Genomic DNA, 22783 nt, shown 5'->3' with positions numbered 1-22783 from the left:
TGATCCATATAATCAAAACCTTATCTCTATCAATTTGACTTTAACCAAATGAAATACAAATCATTGAAATTGAGATTCAAATACTGTAAATTCAGAAATTATTGCGATGTTTTTATTATTGCAAAATATGTGACAGGGTCCTGGGTTATAATCGCAATAATAAAACTCACATTTTGTAATTTTTCATATGAATTAAACAGAATTTTTCTCAATATCGCAAAATTCAAAATTGCAATTTAGTCCAAAATGACAAAATCTCAATAATTTCTGAATTTACAGTAACAAAATACATATTTCCAAAAGAAACTTAAACAAACAAGCATCCAAACAATATATCCCAACTATGCATAAGAGGTTTGTAGCACAATCAAAATATTAAATAAGAAATAACTCTCATCTCAAGGCTATTTATAACATCAATAAATAAACTAGCAACCTTCAAGAAATATTATCAAGTGTGTAATAACTGTCCTGGCCCAGGTTATAGGCAACTATGATTGAAACACAACTATTCATTTGTATTTCTAGTTTATCGTTCCATATTGCTTAAACTCCATTACAAACTTACACAAATAATCAAAGCAAATAAAAACAATGGCTCTTCAAACATCTATAAAAATGATATTTTTTAATATTAACATTTTTATCTTACACCTAATAAAATGTAATGAGATTATAGTATGGGTAGATGTTACATATCTAGTGGGGAAGTTTTTTCAATGGCTTCAAACACAGTTAGTAAACATATTGATAAAATGTGATTTTGAATCATCTACTTCTTCCATCCCAGGTGAGACTAAACAAGTCTAAATGAAAAAATAATTTAATGCAAAATCATTCAACAGAACAAATTATCAATACAAAAATAAATTATGCATAAATACCGGTATATAAACAAGAAATGCTTTAAACTTGTGGTATTATAATGATTTAAACTTGAGGTAGTGTACTTAATGAGAATTAAACAAACGATTTATTTTCTACAAATCTTGTAATCATATCAAGTCCTCTTTCTGGTTGATCATATGGTAAAATGTGACCTGCTGTTCTCACAACCACCTACAAAACAAACAAGAAATGTTACACATTCACACTTGCAGTTGCATTTTTGGAGCACCTTATATTATGGGAATTTGGAATAAGGTTCCAATGGAGTTTATTGCATTTTCATTTTTGAGATTTTTAAAGTTGCATTTCACATTTGCATGTTGTGTTTATGTACTCCAAGTGGCCTTTATCCTTTAAAATACAAAAGCACCATTCTTTTTGTAATCTGACAGGAACTCTAGTTAATATTACAAATTTTTAACATAAGAGAGATAAAGGAATCATCACTGTTATTATCAGTCCTAATCTTCTCAGCACTTTCATTTGATTCTTTTGCATTAAAAACATGCCATGCTTAAAACCAGATGTTTCTATGTAGAGAAGACATGGGAACGAGATAATTTGAATTTATTTAGTTTCAATCAATCAACAATTTGTTTTATTCAATAACACAACCAGATGCTCCGCAGGGCGCAGCTTTATACGACCGCAGAGGTTGAACCCTGAACGGTTGGGGCAAGTATGGACACAACATTCAAGCTGGATACAGCTCTAAATTTGGATTGTGATTAAATAGTTGACACAGCATAGGTTTCTGACACAGAATGAATGTGGTCTAATGAACTTAAAATATTTTTTTTGCCTTTGAGCAATTCACTTTGCTGTTGAATATTAATCCTCTCAAAAAAATGTTTGAAGAAATTTTCTTTTTTATTTATGAAATCTGAAATGAGAAAAATTTAACCCCCCTCCCCCCATTTTTTTTTCACATCCCCCTTTCCCTTTTTCCAAAACTGATCTCAATTCACATTTCTAATGGAGTTTGCAACAATAACTACTCATTTAAATACATCATAAAATATTAAAATGTAACAAAAGGTGCTTGTTATCACTGAATGGTAAAGATTGTTTTAATTTATCAGTTGGTAGTAAAAGTGAATATACATTGTATATTGTATAAAACAATGATTTAAGTTGACTCAACTACTATTCTGGACAAAGAAAGATAACTCCAATCAATTGAAAATTTCTTGCTATTGCACAATATTGTGCAATTAGATATTTCTTGCTATTGCGCAATACTGTGCAATTGAAAATATTTGCTATTGCACAATACTGTGCAATTGAAGATTTCTTGCTATTGCGCAATACTGAGCAATTGAAAATTTCTTGCTATTGCACAATACTGTGCAATTGAAGATTTCTTGCTATTGCTGAATACTGTGCAATTGAAAATTTCTTGCTATTGCACAATACTTAATATAATAATTTTGGATCCTGATTTGAACCAACTTGAAAACTGGGCCCATAAACAAAAATCTAAGTACATGTTTAGATTCAGCATATCAAAAAAGCCCAAGAATTCAATTTTTGTTAAAATCAAATTTAGTTTAATTTTGGACCCTTTGAACTTTAATGTAGACCAATTTGAAAACGGGATCAAAAATTAAGAATCTACATACACAGTTAGATTTGGCATATCAAAGAACCCCAATTATTCAATTTTTGATGAAATCAAACAAAGTTTAATTTTGGACCCCGATTTGGACCAACTTGAAAACTGGGCCAATAATAAAAAATCTAAGTACATTTTTAGATTTAACATATTAAAGAACCCCAAGGATTCAATTTTTGTTAAAATCAAACTAAGTTTAATTTTGGACCCTTTGGACCTTAATGTAGACCAATTTGAAAACGGGACCAAAAATTAAGAATCTACATACAGTTAGATTTAGCATATCAAAGAACCCCAATTATTCAATTTTTGATGAAATCAAACAAAGTTCAATTTTGGACCCTTTTGGGCCCCTTATTCCTAAACTGTTGGGACCAAAACTCCCAAAATCAAACCCAACCTTCCTTTTATGGTCATAAACCTTGTGTTTAAATTTCATAGATTTCTATTTACTTATACTTAAGTTATGGTGCGAAAACCAAGAATAATGCTTATTTGGGCCTCTTTTTGGCCCCTAATTCCTAAACTGTTGGGACCTCAACTCCCAAAATCAATCCCAACCTTCCTTTTGTGGTCATAAACCTTGTGTTTAAATTTCACTGATTTCTATTTACTTATACTAAAGTTATTGTGCGAAAACCAAGAATAATGCTTATTTGGGCCCTTTTTTGGCCCCTAATTCCTAAACTGTTGGAACCAAAACTACCAAAATCAATCCCAACCTTCCTTTTGTGGTCATAAACCTTGTGTTTAAATTTCACTGATTTCTATTCACTTAAACGAGGGGGGGCAAGGGGGGTCCCCATAACAGCAAAACAGTGAATTGATTTGGTGAAAAACAGATAACAAGGAATTGAAAAGGGATAATAACAGATAACAGTAATGAAATATGAAAATAAATCTGTCAAAGACCAATCGAGTAGATGACTCGTAGATCTTAGTATATAACTTGTGGTATGGACCTAGAAAATTTGTGCAAACAAGATGTTTCGGCCGTTGAGGCAGTTCTGCCTTGGTTGATTTTTTTTCCGTAACTTGGATGTTGAATTTTTCTAAACGAAATTACTAGTTTCTGTTTTTGATATAGGGATATTTTTAATCTAGGGCATTTGAGGGATCAATTTTTAATGATTTAGATTTTTTTATTTAATTTTTGAAAATAGTGCAGCCAGTGACACTTTATTATCAATTTGATTTTTAGATTATTTTTTTTCTGAAAAGCAATATATATACTTTACAAGTAATAAAAAAAACATTGATGCACAATATATTTTTTTTATTTAATGACCTCATGATAAAACTTACTTATAAAATACAAAAATACCCAGATCAGTGGAGACAGGACATGTAACTGAAACACGCATGCCAGTTGTGGTTATTCTGATAATAGAAATTGACTCAAGTGACAATTCTGATAGTATAATAGAAATTGGACCTAGTGAAAATTTGGATGACACCAAGTGAAAAACCAATCATGTATCTTATGTGAAATTATAATATATGGAAAATTTGGGTACAGCAATGGAGAAGCTGAAGGATTTTAAAAAGGGTATTTGTCGAAAAATTAAACTGAAGACACATCTGTATTTGCATCAATGGTTTCTGAGCTTCAATTTTCGCCATGTGAAGCAGCTAAAAAGCTTTTAAAAATATGGTGATCAGGATTCTCTTTCATGTAAATGAAAAGAGAGGGAGTAGCACTTATAATATAAATGCTAAAAGAAAAAGATGTTGTATAATTCCCAAAGCCATAATTCAAACCCACACCACTTAGTAATGTAAAACAATTCAAAGGAGAAAACTAACTGCCTAATTTATCCACAAAATAGTGAACGAGAAACTTAGTAACACAGTAACAAACTACAACCACTGAATCCAGGCTCCTGACTTGGAAATAGGCACATACAGAATGTGACTGCGTCAACTTTAGCATGCTAGTTGGTGTCCAATCCTCCCCAAATCAGGGACAATAGTACAACATAAAGATTATTATGTGGTCATTGAATAAAAAAATCTATAGGGAGTACCAATGCCTTTTATATAACAAAATCCATACTATAAGTTATTGTACAAGTAATAAGTGAATTATAATTTGTACAAACTGCTACATGTTCACAGACAATGGAATTTATTACAAAGGATAATAATAATATATACTGGAATGGTCCTGGGTCCAATTGATTTTATATGTTTATGTGATGTATGTTACTGAAATTCTTCTGCAAATACAGGTCCACCCGATATTACCAGTAGAAAGACCCCAATAGATATACATTGTTAAAAGATGCGGTAAGCGTGCCAATGAGACTATTATCCATTCAAATCACAATTTTCAATTATCTTCAATTTCGACGGAAGATTGGCTGTCAAAATGCTAACATTCCAATTTTCAATAACAGTTAACAGCAAATAGATTCTCACAATAACAGATAACAAAATAGATAATAGTCCTATAACAGATAACAAAGAATAAGACAATAACAGCTAACAGTAAATATATTTTCAGAATAACAGATAACAAAGAATTAAAATGCCCCATAACAGCATAACAGTTAAACCCCTTGCCCCCCCTCTTAAACTAAAGTTATAGTGTGAAAACCAAGAAAATGCTTATTTGGGCCCTTTTTGGCCCCTAATTCCTAAAATGTTGGGACCAAAACTCCCAAAATCAATCCCAACCTTCCTTTTGTGGTCATAAACGACAACGACGACGACGCCAACGTGATAATTAAAATTTTTGCAGTCGTATAAAAACCCACAAAACCTATCACTTGTATAATTCAAACATACCTGGTAAAAATTGTTAACCTGTCTAACATAGCCTGCTACTTCTCTATCACTAGGGTTAACTTTCCAAATCATTCTTTCTGCTTCTAAATACTTCTGTGCACCAGACCATGGTACAGACAGTAGAAAAGCTTCTGTCATTGGTACTGGGATGATAATGTCTAACTGACCATTGTAAAACATCACCTAAAATAACAGGAGTTAAGCAATGATTCATTTTGTGTACTGTTATTGCGATCTCTGTCTGTTATAAACACCAAAGAAAAGTAACAGGAAAGTTAGTTGGTAATACTTCCACTGGAGTAATAATTGAAATTGTAATGTCTAACTGTCACCTTTAAGGTACTAAGCAATACTTCTATCTTTAAACTGGTAATGCTGTAAACATTGTTTCAATAGTTAATTTACTAGAATTTTTTATTAAGTAATGTTATATATGCACTGATAGAAGAAAAATTTCCCTAGCAATGGACTGAACTTGTTCACTAGTAAATAAGTGAAGGAATGAAGTCAAACTGCAAATTAAGAAAGTGTTGGACTCAATTTTTTTAAAAGATCTGATAGATAAGCAAGAGTTATACCAATAAATTAGCTCTTCATCCTCTTTATAAGCTATGGATTTATCAAATATTTTATACTTGATCACCAAGGAAGACATTGATTGTTGAAATGCAGATCTGTTGCAGGAAAATTAGTACTGTTTATGTTATTAGCATGATAGTGTAATCATCCATGGTTTTACTGTAGTATACAGCTGGTAGATTCTCTTTTATTATTAGCATGATAGTGTATTCATTCATGGTTTTACTTAATATACAGCTGGTAGATTCTCTTCATATGGGCTGTCAATGATTTAACTAAGCTGGAACGCTGTTCTATCTATGGCTTCCCACCAAAGGAACTGGTTGGAGCTATTGTCACATAGACATTAATTGAACAAGTCTTACAAATTCAACGATTCGCTATTAAAATTGACCAATTATAGTGATAGGAAATTGACCTCAAATGTTAATACAGTGATGACGCAAAAAAATCAAAGCACTGTAAGCGCTGTAGGCAGTTAACCAAAAACCAAGGCAAACATAATTATGAAAACAGGGCCAATGTTGCTTCAATTTTCTTTTTAAAGATTTAAAAGATTTATGCTGTACATTTATGTTCATTTAATGAATTAATAATTCATAAGGCAAACAATTCATATTTTATCAAGGTTTTCAAAAGAAATTTATATACAGTTTGTATCAAGTATATTTTTTTCATGGACAAGAGTCTGCAGTGGTACAAGTTTGTAATGATTGCAGTTTTTTCTAGTTGATAGTTAACATTGGTATTAGTTGACTGTTAGATGTTCAAGTTGACTTTAGTACGAGCTTGTAAAAGTATGAATGGGCTTGCGTCCCTGGAAAGAAAACTGAGTTTGTGTTCTGCAGTACAAAAGTTATGAGACACAAACGAGGCAAATGTTTACTACTACAGGGATCAAAGATGAGGTCCGACTGACCTGCCCATATCAAATGTAAATGACCAACGTAATTATTTATTCCTATGGTCGCCTGAAATTGGTCTAATACACATGGGTTAGGCCTAGCAAAGCCTGATATGCATACGTGACGCCTATGAGATTGACATTGCATGTCATTCAATCTTTTTAAAATAACAAACAGGAATGAATATGGTTTAGGAGTTGGTATCTCAACTCTGGTATCTGCGTCGACCCATCCCTCCCATTGTAACTCCACCTATAATTCATTTGCTTTGTTATATTGTCCCATACATGAATATATATGGTTTAGGGGTAGGGATCTCGACCGTTTTCAAGTTCTCAAACAGGAGGGGTGGAGTGAACCCAAGGGACTCCCCTATATTCATTCGATTTATTATATTGTCCCATACATGAATTTATATGGTTTAGGGGTGGGAATTTCGACTGTTTCAAAGTTTTCAAACAGGAGGGGTAGGAGTGACCCCAGGAACTCCCCTGTATTTCATTTGATTAGTTATATTGTTCCAAACATAAATAAATATGGTTTAGGGGTGGGGATCTCAACTATTTCCAAGTTCTAAAACAGGAGGGGATGGGGTGACCCTAGGGACTTCCCCTATATTTCATTTGATTAGTTATATCGTCGCATACATGAATGAATACATGGTTGAGGGGTGGGGATCTCATCCGTTTCAAAGTTATCAAACTGGAGTGGGTAGACTGGCCCAAAGGACTCCATCTTATATATCATATGATTTGCTTACATTCAGGTATCTTATAATCTATATAGTTGCACTATTAGTGAAAATAAAGTAAGAAACTTCCAGCTATTTTTATAACTGACCCATCAAAATAAAGAAAAAAATTACCCATTGAAATTGCATCAATATGTTTACACTTTAAAAGCATCCAACATGCATTAACAACATTTATCAGTGATAAAGAAAATTGATACTGTCACCAGGAACATATATATTGTTAGATATACTGTTCCCAGCTGTCACATTGTATTGGATTTTGACATTAAAATTTGTCAAAAAGTAATTTTGAGTTTCTGTACAAAATATTTTCTGTTTTTTCTTTTTTTACATATATCTTCTGGTTTTCAATTCTAGTGTTTATGTTTATTAACCTTGCATAGATGTATTTTGTCACCTGTCTGGATTTTTTTAGTTGATCGCCAAAACCCGGAATTACCCTTATCCGCTTCCGGAATCGGGTTCCGATATTGTAATTGTCATCTATTTTGTTTTCAATGTTGTTTTTGTCAGTCAGATACGATTTTTTTTTCGAATTTACACATTATTTGTATAAAGCTAGATTTTCCGTATAAAGCTAACGGTTGAACAAAAGAACATCGCTGTCATGAATAATAATGATGAAAATAAGTTTTGAGATCGTTTATTTGGAGACTTTGGTAAAAAGGTTTGGCCGGGTTTTTTTTTTTTAATTTTCTTTAAAGTGGAAGGTCTGTTGGGCATGTCGGACGTAGCAAGTAACCAAGTCGAAAGTCCGACTGCAAAAGTGGAAGGTAGCGGACCTCGGACCATTGCTAATTTGAACCCCTGCCTTCTAATTTAAAATTGCCGCCAACAGCATGAACAGTTGAACTTATTTTAATAGACTACTGACGTAGTTGACTACGTATTAACGACAAACAATATTCCTACGACTTTTGCCATTTGGGAAATCTAAACTACTTGTCTTTAGAGATTTCTGGCGATTAAATATTTCATACATTTATTCTTTGACATCTTATCCAGAAGCTCAGGTGATAATAAACTACATAAGGATTCCCAATGTGCTCTACTTCCTATGTGCAACTTCAAAACTTTTGGGTGATTCGACGATCATTTAAGGTTTGTCTGGTCATATTTTTTGTAATCCAGAATTAAAAGTATACAAAAACTGTCCAATTATCTATAAATAACATAATATCAAGCTAAATAATAACAATGGCACGTATTTCATCATTTATTGGGTAGAACACAAATCTAGGGTGCTTGCATAAGGCAGCTTAACTGCCTAAAAACAAGTATCTGTTAATTAATCCCACGGTGGTAGCGCAGATAAATGACCAACGAGCGTGTTAACATGTTCTTGACAAACTGAGCCGATATCTTTCATTCCTTAAGAACTCAGTAGGGTTATAAATGTGCTAACTTCTCTTTAATTTCCTATCAGTATAATACATAATCAAACATAGCACATGATGTACTAGTCTCGTTGAATTATTAAATCCTGTGGTCAGAATTCTGACCACGGATTTCGGCTGTACCTGTTGTCAGTGTAGCAATAAGAGAACACAGCAGGTGTCCAGTTTATGGTTTAACACAACTAATTACCTTATAATTTTCCATAAGTGTAGTTATCCATGGTTTGACTGTATAAATTACTAGATTCTCCTTCATTGAGACTGTCAATGGTTTTACACAACTAATTACCTTATAATTTTCCATAAGTGTAGTTATCCATGGTTTGACTGTATAAATAACATTGATTCTGTTTTATTGAGGCTGTAAATAGTTTTACACAACTTATTACCTTATAATTTTCCATAAGTGTAGTTATCCATGGTTTTACTGTATCCATGACATCATTGAGTAGATGTTTCTCTACAGCATCACCACTGTGGTAGGTTAAGTTTCCAACATGGATGGCTTTCCTTATTTCTGGCTGAGCTAAATAGTTTCCATAGTAATTAAAATCATCTGGTTCCTGTGGAATACATATATATTTGAATGATCCTTCCCGGTTTTTAAAACTTATCATGCTTCTTCTATATTTAAAAATCATTTTTTGAATGCCTCATGATATTGTCAGCCAATCTAACTTATGAAACAGACTTGTATCATATTTAAGGTAGTACCTAACACTACAGGGAGATAACTCTGTAGTGTCAGCTTAACGTTTTAATTACTTTGTGTTGTAAAGGGAATATTAAGCTTCTCAATGATCAAAATTGGTGTTTGTCAAACTGCTATATAACCAGCGTAATTTTTCTGACAAAACTTTTGAAATTTTTATATTTTTGTTTAAGGGTCAAAGTAAATACTTTGACAAAATTTTATGAAAATTAAACGAGCCAAATTAATTTTAGTGAAAGTGTTAGGTACCACCTTAATCTAAAACCTGTCTTGTTTTTAGTTATGTTTCATTTTGAAACAAGGGGGGGTCAGTGAAAAAACTATGTGAATTAAGTTTTTTATCCTTCGTTGAACTTTTGATGTTGTCCCTAAAAAATTACATATACATGTATTGGTTATTGCAATACAAATCTAAGTTACTATTGCATATTTTCTGTAAGAACCAAAATAATTTGTGGCAGTTAATTATTGTTTTTACCTAGATTAGGATCTTCCTTTTCATAACATTTCTTTTTGCCAGGTTAAGCGCCATTTAGAAAGGTGGGGCATATTTTCATAATAATATGGAATACCATTTGTATCATCTAATTTGATTTATAAATTATATCATTATTGAACCATATTTTAAACCCACCTGAGTTAACAAAAAGTTGTAGTAGTTCTTTGTTCCTGATACATTGTAGAAAAATGATGGATAAGGTGTAATGTCACCATTTAATAAGGTATCAAATATCTGAAAAGGAATGATATATCAACATTATTCAAGATGCATTAATACAGCAGATGAATCATGTTTTGAATGCTATGAATATGGCAAAAAATAGAAGGAAAACAGTAATTGATAGTTTGAAGTAATTATCTAATCTCAAGAAATAAACGGACTACCTGATTTTGTAGCCTGTTCACAAAAACCTTAAATAAATTTATTCTTGTATAGGATTTGTAACATGAAATGGTAGTGAAACATTCAATTTTGTATTCCTTTACTTCTAATATTTGACAATAACAACTGAACAAAATCTTTTTGATAAATCCATTTAATTTAACATTGTTAATACATGTACTATTAGTAACACAGTGTGTAATTGTCCTAATACCAGAATTTATCGGGTCAATAAAATTCATTTGTGGTGAGGCGAAGCCAAACCCGATATGAATTTAATTGACCCGATAAATTCCGTATTAGGACAATTGAACACTGTGTAATGAATTTATCCTGATTTTGTTATATTATATATTATTATATTTAAATTCAATATAAGGACAGTATCAACCTAAAATATTTTAGATATTTAATCTAAAACTGTGATTTTTTTAAAAATTAAAATATTAGGACTATGAAGCAACTCATTTTTTTAAAAATTTTATTAGGTCAATGGTATAAGGGAGATAATCCCAATTGACGTAATAAATAAGGGAGATAATTCCTATTGATGTAATAAAAAATTGTACTGAAATTTATTAGGACAATATCAGCCAATCAAATTGCGAGAAATTACTCTAAATCAGGATAAAACAAGTTATAAGTAAATGAACACTCAATATTTTTGGATAAATCAATTTGTTAAAATGTAATGTCATTTTGATACATTGTATTCATTAAACCATGAAGATGAGGTCAAGGACAATTGACATATGACAGACAGAAACTTTGTACATGTAAAGAATTGACAATATTTTTATGATTTTGGATTTTTGTGAGTAGATCTATTTTCAGTACTTACCATGAAAGCATCTAAAAATTTTCTATCATTGATATAAGCAGCAGCCTTATCTGACTGTGACTGGAAGAAAGCTCTCTGTTTCTCATCCAGGAGTCCAATGGAATACATAAATGTGGCATACTGTGGCATCATCTACAGATAGGAAAATAGTGTTACATATACAATACATAAATGTGGCACTACCAAAAGATATAACATATCAAAGATATCAAAACTAGTCTCTAAAAACAATGAAATGGAATAATTTGCCCCTAAAACAATCAAATCAATAGCTTCAATAGTTCAAATGCCGAGTGAAATGTAAGTTCCAGTGGTAAAGTAGTATACATGACATAAAAATGAGCAAAAAGATCACAATTAATATGAAATCTTAATACAACAAATAATACATAACATAGAAAGCAAAACAACAATAATAATTCTTTTCAGTCTTTAATTGTTGATTGTGTCAATATGGTGAATCATCAAATGACCAAGACATCTAACTAAACTTGACACAGGTTTTTTCATGTACACTTCCCAGCATACTTTTTACTTTTCAAAGTAAATGGTGACAACTTACTGTTTGTGGATCAAATAGACCATCACCTATTACAATGGTTACAACTTACTGTTTGGGGATCAGATAGACCATCACCTATTACAATGGTTACAACTTACTGTTTGGGGATCAGATAGACCATCACCTATTACAATGGTTACAACTTACTGTTTGGGGATCAGATAGACCATCACCTATTGCCATGGTTACAACTTACTGTTTGGGGATCAGATAGACCATCACCTATTACAATGGTTACAACTTACAGTTTGGGGATCAGATAGACCATCACCTATTACAATGGTTACAACTTACTGTTTGGGGATCAGATAGACCATCACCTATTGCCATGGTTACAACTAACTGTTTGGGGATCAGATAGACCATCATCTATTGTCATGGTTACAACTTACTGTTTGGGGATCAGATAGACCATCACCTATTGCCATCCCCTTAAAGTTTATCTTCACTTTAGCGGTAGGGTTCTCCATGTGTATTCTATAGGAAATTGCTGGCACATATTTACCAGCATATGACTGCAATGAATAATTTAATACATTCAGGACTTTTTTTTATATATCATTAAGTCTATCCATGTAATTCTACAAACAACTGCATCAAAATGTTGCTAAAAATGCTGTATATCAAAACTATCAGTTAAACAATTTTGGGCTCTCTTTGCTTCATTTATCTTAAATCTCTGACCTAAATATAAGACCTTTTTTTAGATTAAAAATCTCTTTTTCATTACTCATTGTAAATACTTTGCCCTAAACAGGACAAATGCACATACCAAGAAAAACTTTGTTCCTTCTCTTTGATAAAGTCCTGGAATATATAAATATTCTTTTTTATTTTTATTTAAATTCACTGATAAAAAAATAATGGGACTTATTGTACATTTTATAGAAAATCTAGTAATTACCTCCCCTGTTGCATAAAAGTCATTTTTCTGGAACTGATAAAAGGCCATGAAAAACTGTGTCAAGCAGCTGAAAAATATAAAATCATTACCTACAAATTCTGACTTTTATACATGTTAGACAGCCATTTGCTAAGACATGGAGTTTATGATGAAGTATTTAAAAACCTCAAAATGAGTCAATACATGTATAGTTACATTATTTACGAATAACCTTTGTATATTTTTTTCATCATTTTCAATATAAAAATTCAAGAACACTCATTAGCCAAATGTTACTTCCACACGATTCAATACTTTTCAGCATGTTTAATGGATACATTAGGTGCCAATCCAATTTTGACAATTTTTTTTATCTCTCTAACAATCTTTTTGAAATTGATAAGAAAAGTATTTCATTACCTGTATAAATCTCTGCCTACATCAACTTCATTGGTGGCATAACCCATATCTTTATCTGTAAAACTAAATCCTGTTCCAACCTTCAAAATCAAGTAACTAATCATTATCATGTGTCACCAATTAACCAATTAAAACTGTTTGTATATCGTCAACAATTAATTAAAAAGTTTTGCATATATTCATTACTGCAATTAGACAAAAAAATCAAAATTAATTTACATCTTCTGTGTACAAATCATCTGCAAACAATGCCATTAACATTTTTAATTTTAGCAAAAAAGATAGCTTTGAAATTTTTCTCAATTACAAAAACAAAGCAAAAATTCTGAATTTAAAGTATTTTAAAAAGAAAATTTTTGTATAGCTGTTTTTATCACTATTACTCTTCTCATTTAAATATAAAATTTTATGCATTTATTTTCTTATAAAACACAAGTGAAAACAATGTTAGTTCATCTCATGCAAACTTTTAATGTCCTATTACAATGAATTATCATTTCAAAAACATAAGTATAAAAACATTTCAACTGAGGAAATAGTGGAAATAAATGTAGGCAGTAATGTTATTGTCTAAGGTAGCTTGTTATTGGATTATTTATTTATATATACAGATTTCTCTAATTCTTCGTCAATTTACCCGTTTCTGCAACCCATTGTATAACAAAATTTAATCAACGTGTGGTTCGTTTGATCTCAGTTCTTCATTGGTTAAAATCTGATTATGACGTCAAATTTTCTTGTTTTCCTCTGAATTTTCTATTGTGACGGCATGTAAAAAGGCGACCATGCCTGATGACGTAACATAGAAAGAGCACATCTTTTTGCAGATTAGTCGCAAAGAAGGAATAAGTTTGCCTGCGTATTGTTTGAAAATCATTAGAGAAACAGATTCTACCACTTAATCTCGTGTACCGGTAATACAATATTTATCCACTCTCGACATTTAAATTTTAAATATTTAAAACGCTGGGCGAGCCTCACGTTTTAAACTTGAAAATTTAACTTTCTCGAGTGGATAAATATCGTATCACACTTGATGCAGTGGTAGAATCTATATATAAAGGTGGAAAGCTGCTTTTTATACAGTGAAAAATTATGAAAATAGTGCAAGACCTACAGGGTTATCTATATATAGCATTGAATATCTACTGTTCCAATTTATCTTCTTCTCCAGTACTGAAATATAATATCTACTAGTTAATAAAACAAACATATGCAGACCCTATGAACATTGATACTTTTGAGATCTGGGGAGTGGTTGAGTGCCCACAGACATGTTAAACCCCACCACATTTCAAGTTAAGAGCTTGTAATTCAGTGGTTGTCGTTGGTTTAAGTCTGTCATATCTGTTTTTCGTAAATTGTTTTGTTATAAATTAGGCTGTTAGTTTTCTGCATTGTTTGTTCCATACTTTTCATGTCGGGTCCTTTTATAGGGTAAATATGATATTGGTTTTTCTCATTGTACAGTTGCCTATATTTGCTTATATCCACTTCATTTTAAATTTTGTAGATAGATGTCTAATTGGTAATTATACCACATCACCTTATCTTATATTGAAATTTTTAATTACTGACGTTCCTGACTGAGGACAGGCTCATGTTTATTATTAAATTAGCAAGGTTAAACTAGTTTTGAGATCACAACCCTTTCTCTTTTAATCTGAATCCCTGGATAAAAAAAATCTATAAACAATAGCTCATTTACCGAAAGCAAAAAGAAAAAAAAAATTCCTAAACCTGAGATCATGCCACTTTACACTGTAAATCCCCTGTTGTTGCTTTACCTATACATACATTTAAAATTCTTGTCTACCATAAGTGGGCCGTTTTCCACAAATAATCCAAATAATGAGGAACCTCCAGGTCCACCTTGTACCCATAATAAAACTGGGTCATTGGCTGGATCTTTCTATAATTATATAAAACAAAAAATTATAGAATCAATATATAAATAATTAAAAAACAAAATGCTTCACTGAGCGCAGCCTGATGCAACCGCAAAGGTTGAACCTTGAACAAAGGTGGCAAATTTGGGCACAATATTCAAGCTTGATTCTGTCTGAATTTGGATTGTGATCAAATTTTTGACATAATATAGGTTTCTGACACAAAATAAATGTCAAGATCTTACAAATCTATTGCACAATACTATGCAATTAAAGATTTTTCTTGAAAATTAAAAAAAAATTGAAATTTGAAAAATTAAAAAAAAAAATTTTGTACCCTCCAATTTTTTTTAATTCTCCCTTGGTGCAATTACCCCAACCCTCAAACCCAGACTTTCCTTTTTAGTAAGGAACCTTGTAGTACAACTACAGAGAGATCCATATTCTTAAACAAGAGTTAATGTCTGGAAACTAGAAAAATGCTTGTTTTTTGGCCTTTTTTGGCCCCTAATTCCCGCATAAATTGGGCAATTACCCCAAAACTTAATTCCAACCTTCCGTCTGTGATATGGAACCTTGTGGTACAATGTAAGACAGATCCATACACTTACACACAAGTTATTGTCCAGAAACTACAAAAATGCTAGTTTTTGGCCCCTTTTTGGCCCTTAATACCTAAACTGTTGGCACCATAACCCCCAAAATTAATCCAAACCTTCTACTTGTGGTATTAAACATTGTGGTACAATTTTAGAGCAATTGAAATACTTGTACACAAGTTAATATCCTGAAAGTAGAAAAATGCTTCCAAAACACTTGGGACCATCATCCCAACCTTCCTTTTGAGGTATTGAACCTTCTTAAGTAATTTTATAGAGATCAATTCACTTAAACTAAAGTTATTGTCCGAACCCAAATGTGTCTTCGTCGACGCAGACAATGATGCAGACGACAACATATCATTATACAATCCCCAAATTTTTTTTGAGGCGTATAAAAACATTTTTCAAACAATTGAACATCCTTCCACATAACATGCTGCTAATTAAGGTTTAAATAAATTTGTATACAGCTACTATTCCAATGTACTTTGCTAACAATAAGGGAGATAATTTGCTTCTTCCATTTTACAAAATGTCACTTCTGGTTTAATAGGATAGGTTACTTCCCATTGATTCTTGAAAAACCTTTACATTAAATTAGTGCAAAAGGCTACCAGTACTTCTGGAATCATGGCTATAAATGTCAATGAGACATATTACTAATGCTACAAATATGATCTTTAACCAAAATAGAGATTCACCTCTCTCCATATATATGACTGTGTATTTATACATACAGCACAGTCAAACAAATGCCCTTCAGTAAGCCTTAGTAAATTCTTATTGTACTGTAGGGTCTGCAAAGTTCAAATTCATAACTGTTCTACTAGCTGTAGGATGGAACAATGCAAATTCCTATTGCAGGATAAAATAAGTTAAGAATCAGCAAGGCCTTATTGTAGGATGGAACAAGTTAAGAATCAGCAAGGCCTTATTGTAGGATGGAACAAGTTAAGAATCAGCAAGGCCTTATTGTAGGATGGAACAAGTTTAGAATCAGCAAGGCCTTATTGTAGGATGGAACAAGTTTAGAATCAGCAAGGCCTTATTGTAGGATGGAACAAGTTAAGAATCAGCAAGGCTTTATTGTAGGATGGAACAAGTTAAGAATCAGCAAGGCCTTATTGTAGGATGGAACAAGTTAAGAATCAGCAAGACCTTATTGTAGGATGGAACAAGTTAAGAATCAGCAAGGCCTTATTGTAGGATGGAACAAGTTTAGAATCAGCAAGGCCTTATTGTAGGATGGAACAAGTTAAGAATCAGCAAGGCCTTATTGTAGGATGGAACAAGTTAAGAATCAGCAAGGCCTTATTGTAGGATGGAACAAGTTAAGAATCAGCAAGGCCTTATTGTAGGATGGAACAAGTTTAGAATCAGCAAGGCCTTATTGTAGGATGGAACAAGTTAAGAATCAGCAAGGCCTTATTGTAGGATGGAACAAGTTAAGAATCAGCAAGGCCTTATTGTAGGATGGAACAAGTTAAGAATCAGCAAGGCCTTATTGTAGGATGGAACAAGTTTAGACAGCTTTTGATTTATTCTTACCTGTGAAGGGAAGAACCAGAAAAACATATTACTGTTATAAGTTTTATTAACTGTTATAAAACCAGCATAGCTTTTTAGGCTAGTTCCATCTAATGCACCAACTAAGCTGGCTTTCTGGGCTGAAAAAAAATATACAATTTATGTCAAAGAAATTCTGTAATGTACCAAACTAACAAGGGAATTATTCTTGCACTGACTTTTTAACAGTCTTCAACATGTTCAAAGATAAAACAAGTCCCTGATCTGGATTTTCTATACAAAGGTCAGGAACTTTATATACTAACTTTATAGAAAGTCCCTGCAAAGGTTTAATAAATCAAAGAGCTGATAGCTCTGAGGTGGAAGAAGGTGAATAAAAGGTAATTTGAATTACCATAAAAGCAGCCCCACTAACCCAGCCTGCTTTCCATTTATTGTTTTTGAGATACGGAGGGACATATGAACCCCCCCTCTTTTTTTTCTTCAAAAAAACTAAATAACACTAAAATAAAATTTTGAATCAAAACCAAAAAGTATACAGATCTTTAGATTAATATAACAAAGAAGTGTGTAAAGTTTTAAGCAATAATCAAAAATTGTTTTTTGAGATACGACGTGACATGTAAAAAACCCTCCCCCTTTTTTAAAAAAATACTAAATAACTGAAAAATAAAATTTTGAATCATCGCCAAAAAGTATACAAATGTTTAGATTAATATAACAAAGAAGTTTGTAAAGTTTTAAGGTATAAAATATTTTATAGATTGTTGTACAACACAACTTGACCTCCAAAACTGTGTCTCAGATTTCCAAAAACATCAATAGAACAAATTTTATACCCAATTGAATTTAGTGATCTCTTATGAATTGATGTTGCAAACTTCATTGAAGATTTATGAGAGAATGAAATATAATAGGAAAAATCTGAGACACAGTTTTGGAGGTCAAACTGTGTTGTGCAAGAATCTATAAAAAAAATTGGGATGCTATGAATAACAAAGAGGCTAAATCCATTCAAGTATGGACATCACAATATAGAAACTAATTACATAACAATTAATTAAGTTATAATTATGTCATAATGAAACTATCAAAATTTGAAAGATTAATCATTCTTCTTTCTTTTGGTACCTTATTTATAAAATTAAAAGAAGGATGAGTGGAATTACATCAGTTTAAAGATGTCTGATTGGGGATGAAAAATCTTTTGGCTATAAATAGATCAAAGCATGTCTGTGTAGAATCTCTAATCTAAAATTGTAATTGTTATATTGTTATAATTTTATTTCTTTAAATAATCAAATTTAAATTTATGAAAATAATCATGATTGATAAAATAGTATTGCATAAAGTTTACGTTTTCGGAAGACTATTTATGTTTAGGTCATGGTTCAAGAGGCTTCTTCACATATTTGTAAACAAACCAATATGGCCGCCACACGTGATTACCTTTGCACATGTGAAACAAATATTTCTGACAAAAGTCAGATTTCTCTTGTCAAAAGGGATTTATATTTATATTGCAATAAATTATTCAGAAGGAGGTACATTCAATTTAGATTATATTTCTTATTCTATGAGCATTTAGAGTTTAATCAAAATTCTCCCAAAAGCAACGTACTGCTCATGTCAACTGAGTCTTGAATAATTTTATAAATAGATTCAAACCATTTGAAGTAGAATGGCATATAATTCACATGACAAACGAAAACAATGAATAAAGACAACAATTTAATAAGAAATAGATCCTTTCTATTTATTAAAAACAAAATTTTCTTGTCTGCAAATTCGTAACTTCAAGGGCGAACATGTAAACAGGGCGAGTTGTCCCGATACCAAAATTTACGCTTGCGTACTTCAAATATCTACAGTAAAAACATCCGGTTACAAGTAAACAAACAACGTTCATACCCGTAGCCAGGGGGGTTCGGGGGGTTCGGACGAACCCCCCCTTGAAAACAAATAAGCACTGTTAAAGTCAATGTTCTGTTCGAATTGTGACTGTTAAAGTCGAGTTTTTAAGTCAAACGAACCCCCCTTTTGAAATTCCTGGCTACGGGCCTGACGTTCATGTAGATGAGATGAAATCTAATAATTTACATAAATAAAAGGGTACATATTTACGATAGTGATTGTTTTCAATCCTAATTTACAAATTAAATGATTCAGATGCTTAATCATGTGTAAAAATCGGTGTCAGGAATAAGAAGTTGTTATGAAATTGTAATACACAGAAACAAATGCGGCATACGGAGAATTTAATGATTTTAAAGTCGGCACCATTGGCCTTCAGAAGACTTTAAGTCTTCTTCCACCAAAAAAGCATCATGGATAAAGTGCATGGATGCATACGACAAATAATCCCATGTTTTACAGATACATGTAGTAAGAAATACACTTCCATGGAAAACATTTCTTATCATTGTCCTTCATCTTGGAAGATGTGAAAAGGTCTTTAAAAAGTGAACTAAAAAGATCACAAGAACAAGATGTCCCCTAGAATCAACAAAAATGTTTTGGTGTTCATTGGAAAAATAAAACTTATTTCTTTGAAGATACATTTTTGTACATATTCTATCAGGAATGATCAAATGAATAGTCATGATAGTGAGATTTACCTACAAAATTATTTCAATAACTGTTAAACAAATAACTACATAATGCTATTAAACAACTACAATCAAAGAAAGGATCTCTGGCTTTATCAAGATCGACCTTTATACAAATACTTGACAACCAAAAACTAGCTGCAAATGACAATGATTAAGGATGGACTGTGAAAATAAATTTAAGTCACAGCAACCTGAAGTGAGACATGAAGTAGCTATAGTCATAAGAAATCATCATCATGTAAAAACACTCCAGAACAGGAAAATGATGAGGAAAATACACTTTACAGTAAGATGTAAGTGTGTCCATGACTAGTGACATAGTATTGTTGTAATTACCAATATCACTTTATTTTTCGGATAATGAAATATCAAATTGTTCACAATTTGCACATTAGTAGTATCTGTACTGTGAATTAGAGTGATTAAAGTTTGATTTAACACAAATACATCTCATATCATCACCTATCCTCTGGTCCATGTTAAAAAGGATGATAACTATAAAAAAAAAAAACAAAAAAAAAACTTATGAAATCCATGTTTTGAAATAGGCAAACCCAATAATGTTTATATAAAAAAAATGCACAATCATACGTGTTGTGTAGTATTTCTGTCAAATATTCTTTTTAATATGAACTTTTTGACGATTTTGCAAAGACAAACTTCTCACTGACTCGTGTAGAAATCCATGTTTTACTTTTGAAAATCAGAGGATTTAATCGGAACAATCAATGAAATAGGAGGAACATAAATACTCTAGCCTGTCAAGTCTCTTATCATAACTATTTTTTAACTGTGAAAAGTTTACTTGGAAAAACTTTTGTGACTGACAGATTGATTTGACAAAAGCAATATGTCTACTGTATATAATATTGGATGATGTGTGATATCTAATTATTATTGTTTGTAAAAATATTAACTCAATACAAACCCTTATCAAACTTTCCCTGTTCTATCAGTGGAGGTGACAATTAATTGATATTATTGTTTGTTAAATAAATAACTCCATACAAACCCTCATCAAACTTTCCCTGTTCAATCAGGGGAGATAAGAAGACTGGTTCACCAGGATCCTGTCCATTCTTTAACATAGAAGGGTATTCTTTAGGGAACATTGTCCTTAGAAAACCTCTTCCAGACACAAATCCAAAGGAGACTATAACTAATAATACTGCAATTCTATCCATCATGGTTTAATCTAAAAAAAAGTTTTTTTAAATGTCATATATATTGACTGTTAAATTTCACAAAAAAATTAAGTGACAAAATCATAGTATACACACCTAACATTGACATTCAATGAATAGTTTACTAGTTCCATGTTAGATACGTTCATTTGCTATTTTTAGTGTTGGCTGCTGATATATAATTTAAATCTCCACTTTAAACTTTCGGAATGTGACAATCACATTCTAGATATGAGACAATGTACAGCTTGCCATACACATGGTACATGCCATCTAGATGTCTTTTGATTAAATTTGTCATTGCTAATTACCCATGTTGACATCTGACTCGCATCTCCTTTCCATGATATACAAAAATAAGGAGATGTGGTACGATTTCCACTGAGACAACTATGTATGATGTGGAATCTTGTCTTCAAATGGTGGTAGAATAAACTAGAACTCTACTGATGTCTTTTAGGTTTGATTGCAATATTGTCCTACTGACATTTACCCCAAACCATATTTGTGCTACATGTATTACAAAATGACCTTGTCACTTCATTCAATTCAACACACAAGATGTTAATTTTCAAATCTACAAAAAAGTTAAAATTCTTAGGTTCATTGAAGACTAATTATATGATAACAATTTAAGCAGGAATAACTTATAAAACAAATCTGTTCCATTCCTGTTTTTATTATTAAAAAAATCATCATAATTCAAAAGCTTTAATAATACTACATGGTTTGAACAATTATAATGCAACAATGCTTAACAATGTTTTCCTAGAATTTCTTTAATAAATTAATGCTGCAAGTGTTCAAAGGGATCTGAATCCCTGTGTTGTTGGCCTATTCCCCATACTTCACTACCGTATACAGCTATAGGCACAACTAGGGAGTCAAATAATGTTCTAATAGCTTGCATTGGTTATTTAGTCCAATTTTTTTTTTTTATTCTAAAAAGTGCTTTTCTACCCATTTCAACAAGCAATGAGCTGCACAGATTTAGATTTCCTGTGTGCTGCAGTGCCATGCCAAGGTAGGAGTATAATTTGACTGTTTCAAGGAATTCGTTATTATATCTAAAAAAAATATTATGGGTTTTTCCATTTGAGTTAAATATAATGACTTTTGATTTGTTTATGTTAACTTCTAGTTTCCAGCATTTACAAAAATCACCAAGAACATTTAAAGCTTTTTGTAATTCCTTTTCAGAATTTGATAATAAAGCTATATATCATCTGCAAATAAAAGGGAATTTATTGTTGTATCTCCAATTACAATGGGACTGAGAACATCTCCCTGTTAACACCAAGGTTGGAGACAAATTCTTCACTATATAAGACCATTTTGGAATTTAATTCTACATGTTGCATCTCATTGAAATATGTTTGAACTTTTTAAATGCAGATTTAAACACTTTCGTAAAGATTTATAAATTAAAGTATACAGTAACTGTTTATTTTTACAAATTCCATGCTTATAAAATATATTTATTTAAAGTCAATATTAAAGGATTTTTGCAAAAAAAAATTCAGAGAGTTTATTTGTCCTACACAGTTGTCTCTCTCTCTCTTTGACAACATTCTAAAATTTGAAAGCTAGAAAAAATTTACCTGATTATATCACAGAAACTTAATGCCCAGGAAGCAATGCACTTGCAGCTTTTACTGTGTGCACTGTAAAGTGTCACATCACATGATAGTCATGTGGTCAAACGGATTTTTTCTTCCTTTCCGTAGATGGGTTAAAATT

At 31.6% G+C, this 22783-nt stretch overlaps 1 protein-coding gene across 1 annotated transcript; it reads right to left on the bottom strand.

The window, feature by feature from the left end:
* Nucleotides 1-807: 807 nt before the first annotated feature.
* LOC143065265 (putative serine carboxypeptidase CPVL) lies at nt 808-22781 on the bottom strand. The gene is made up of 13 exons (XM_076238728.1): nt 22645-22781; nt 20872-21054; nt 17269-17387; nt 15027-15141; nt 14347-14405; nt 13230-13309; nt 12831-12897; nt 12319-12441; nt 11365-11496; nt 10275-10373; nt 9318-9491; nt 5294-5476; nt 808-1059 (listed from the first exon to the last, which is right to left on the bottom strand). The coding sequence occupies exons 2-13, from the start codon at nt 21044-21046 to the stop codon at nt 961-963; spliced, it is 1425 nt and encodes a 474-aa protein (XP_076094843.1). The 5' UTR covers nt 21047-21054; nt 22645-22781; the 3' UTR covers nt 808-960.
* Nucleotides 22782-22783: the final 2 nt, after the last annotated feature.

This window comes from Mytilus galloprovincialis, chromosome 2 (genome assembly GCF_965363235.1).
Source record: "Mytilus galloprovincialis chromosome 2, xbMytGall1.hap1.1, whole genome shotgun sequence".
Taxonomy (NCBI): domain Eukaryota; kingdom Metazoa; phylum Mollusca; class Bivalvia; order Mytilida; family Mytilidae; genus Mytilus; species Mytilus galloprovincialis.
The sequence above is the reverse complement of the archived record's forward strand: the minus strand, read 5'-3'. Positions and strand labels throughout refer to the sequence as shown.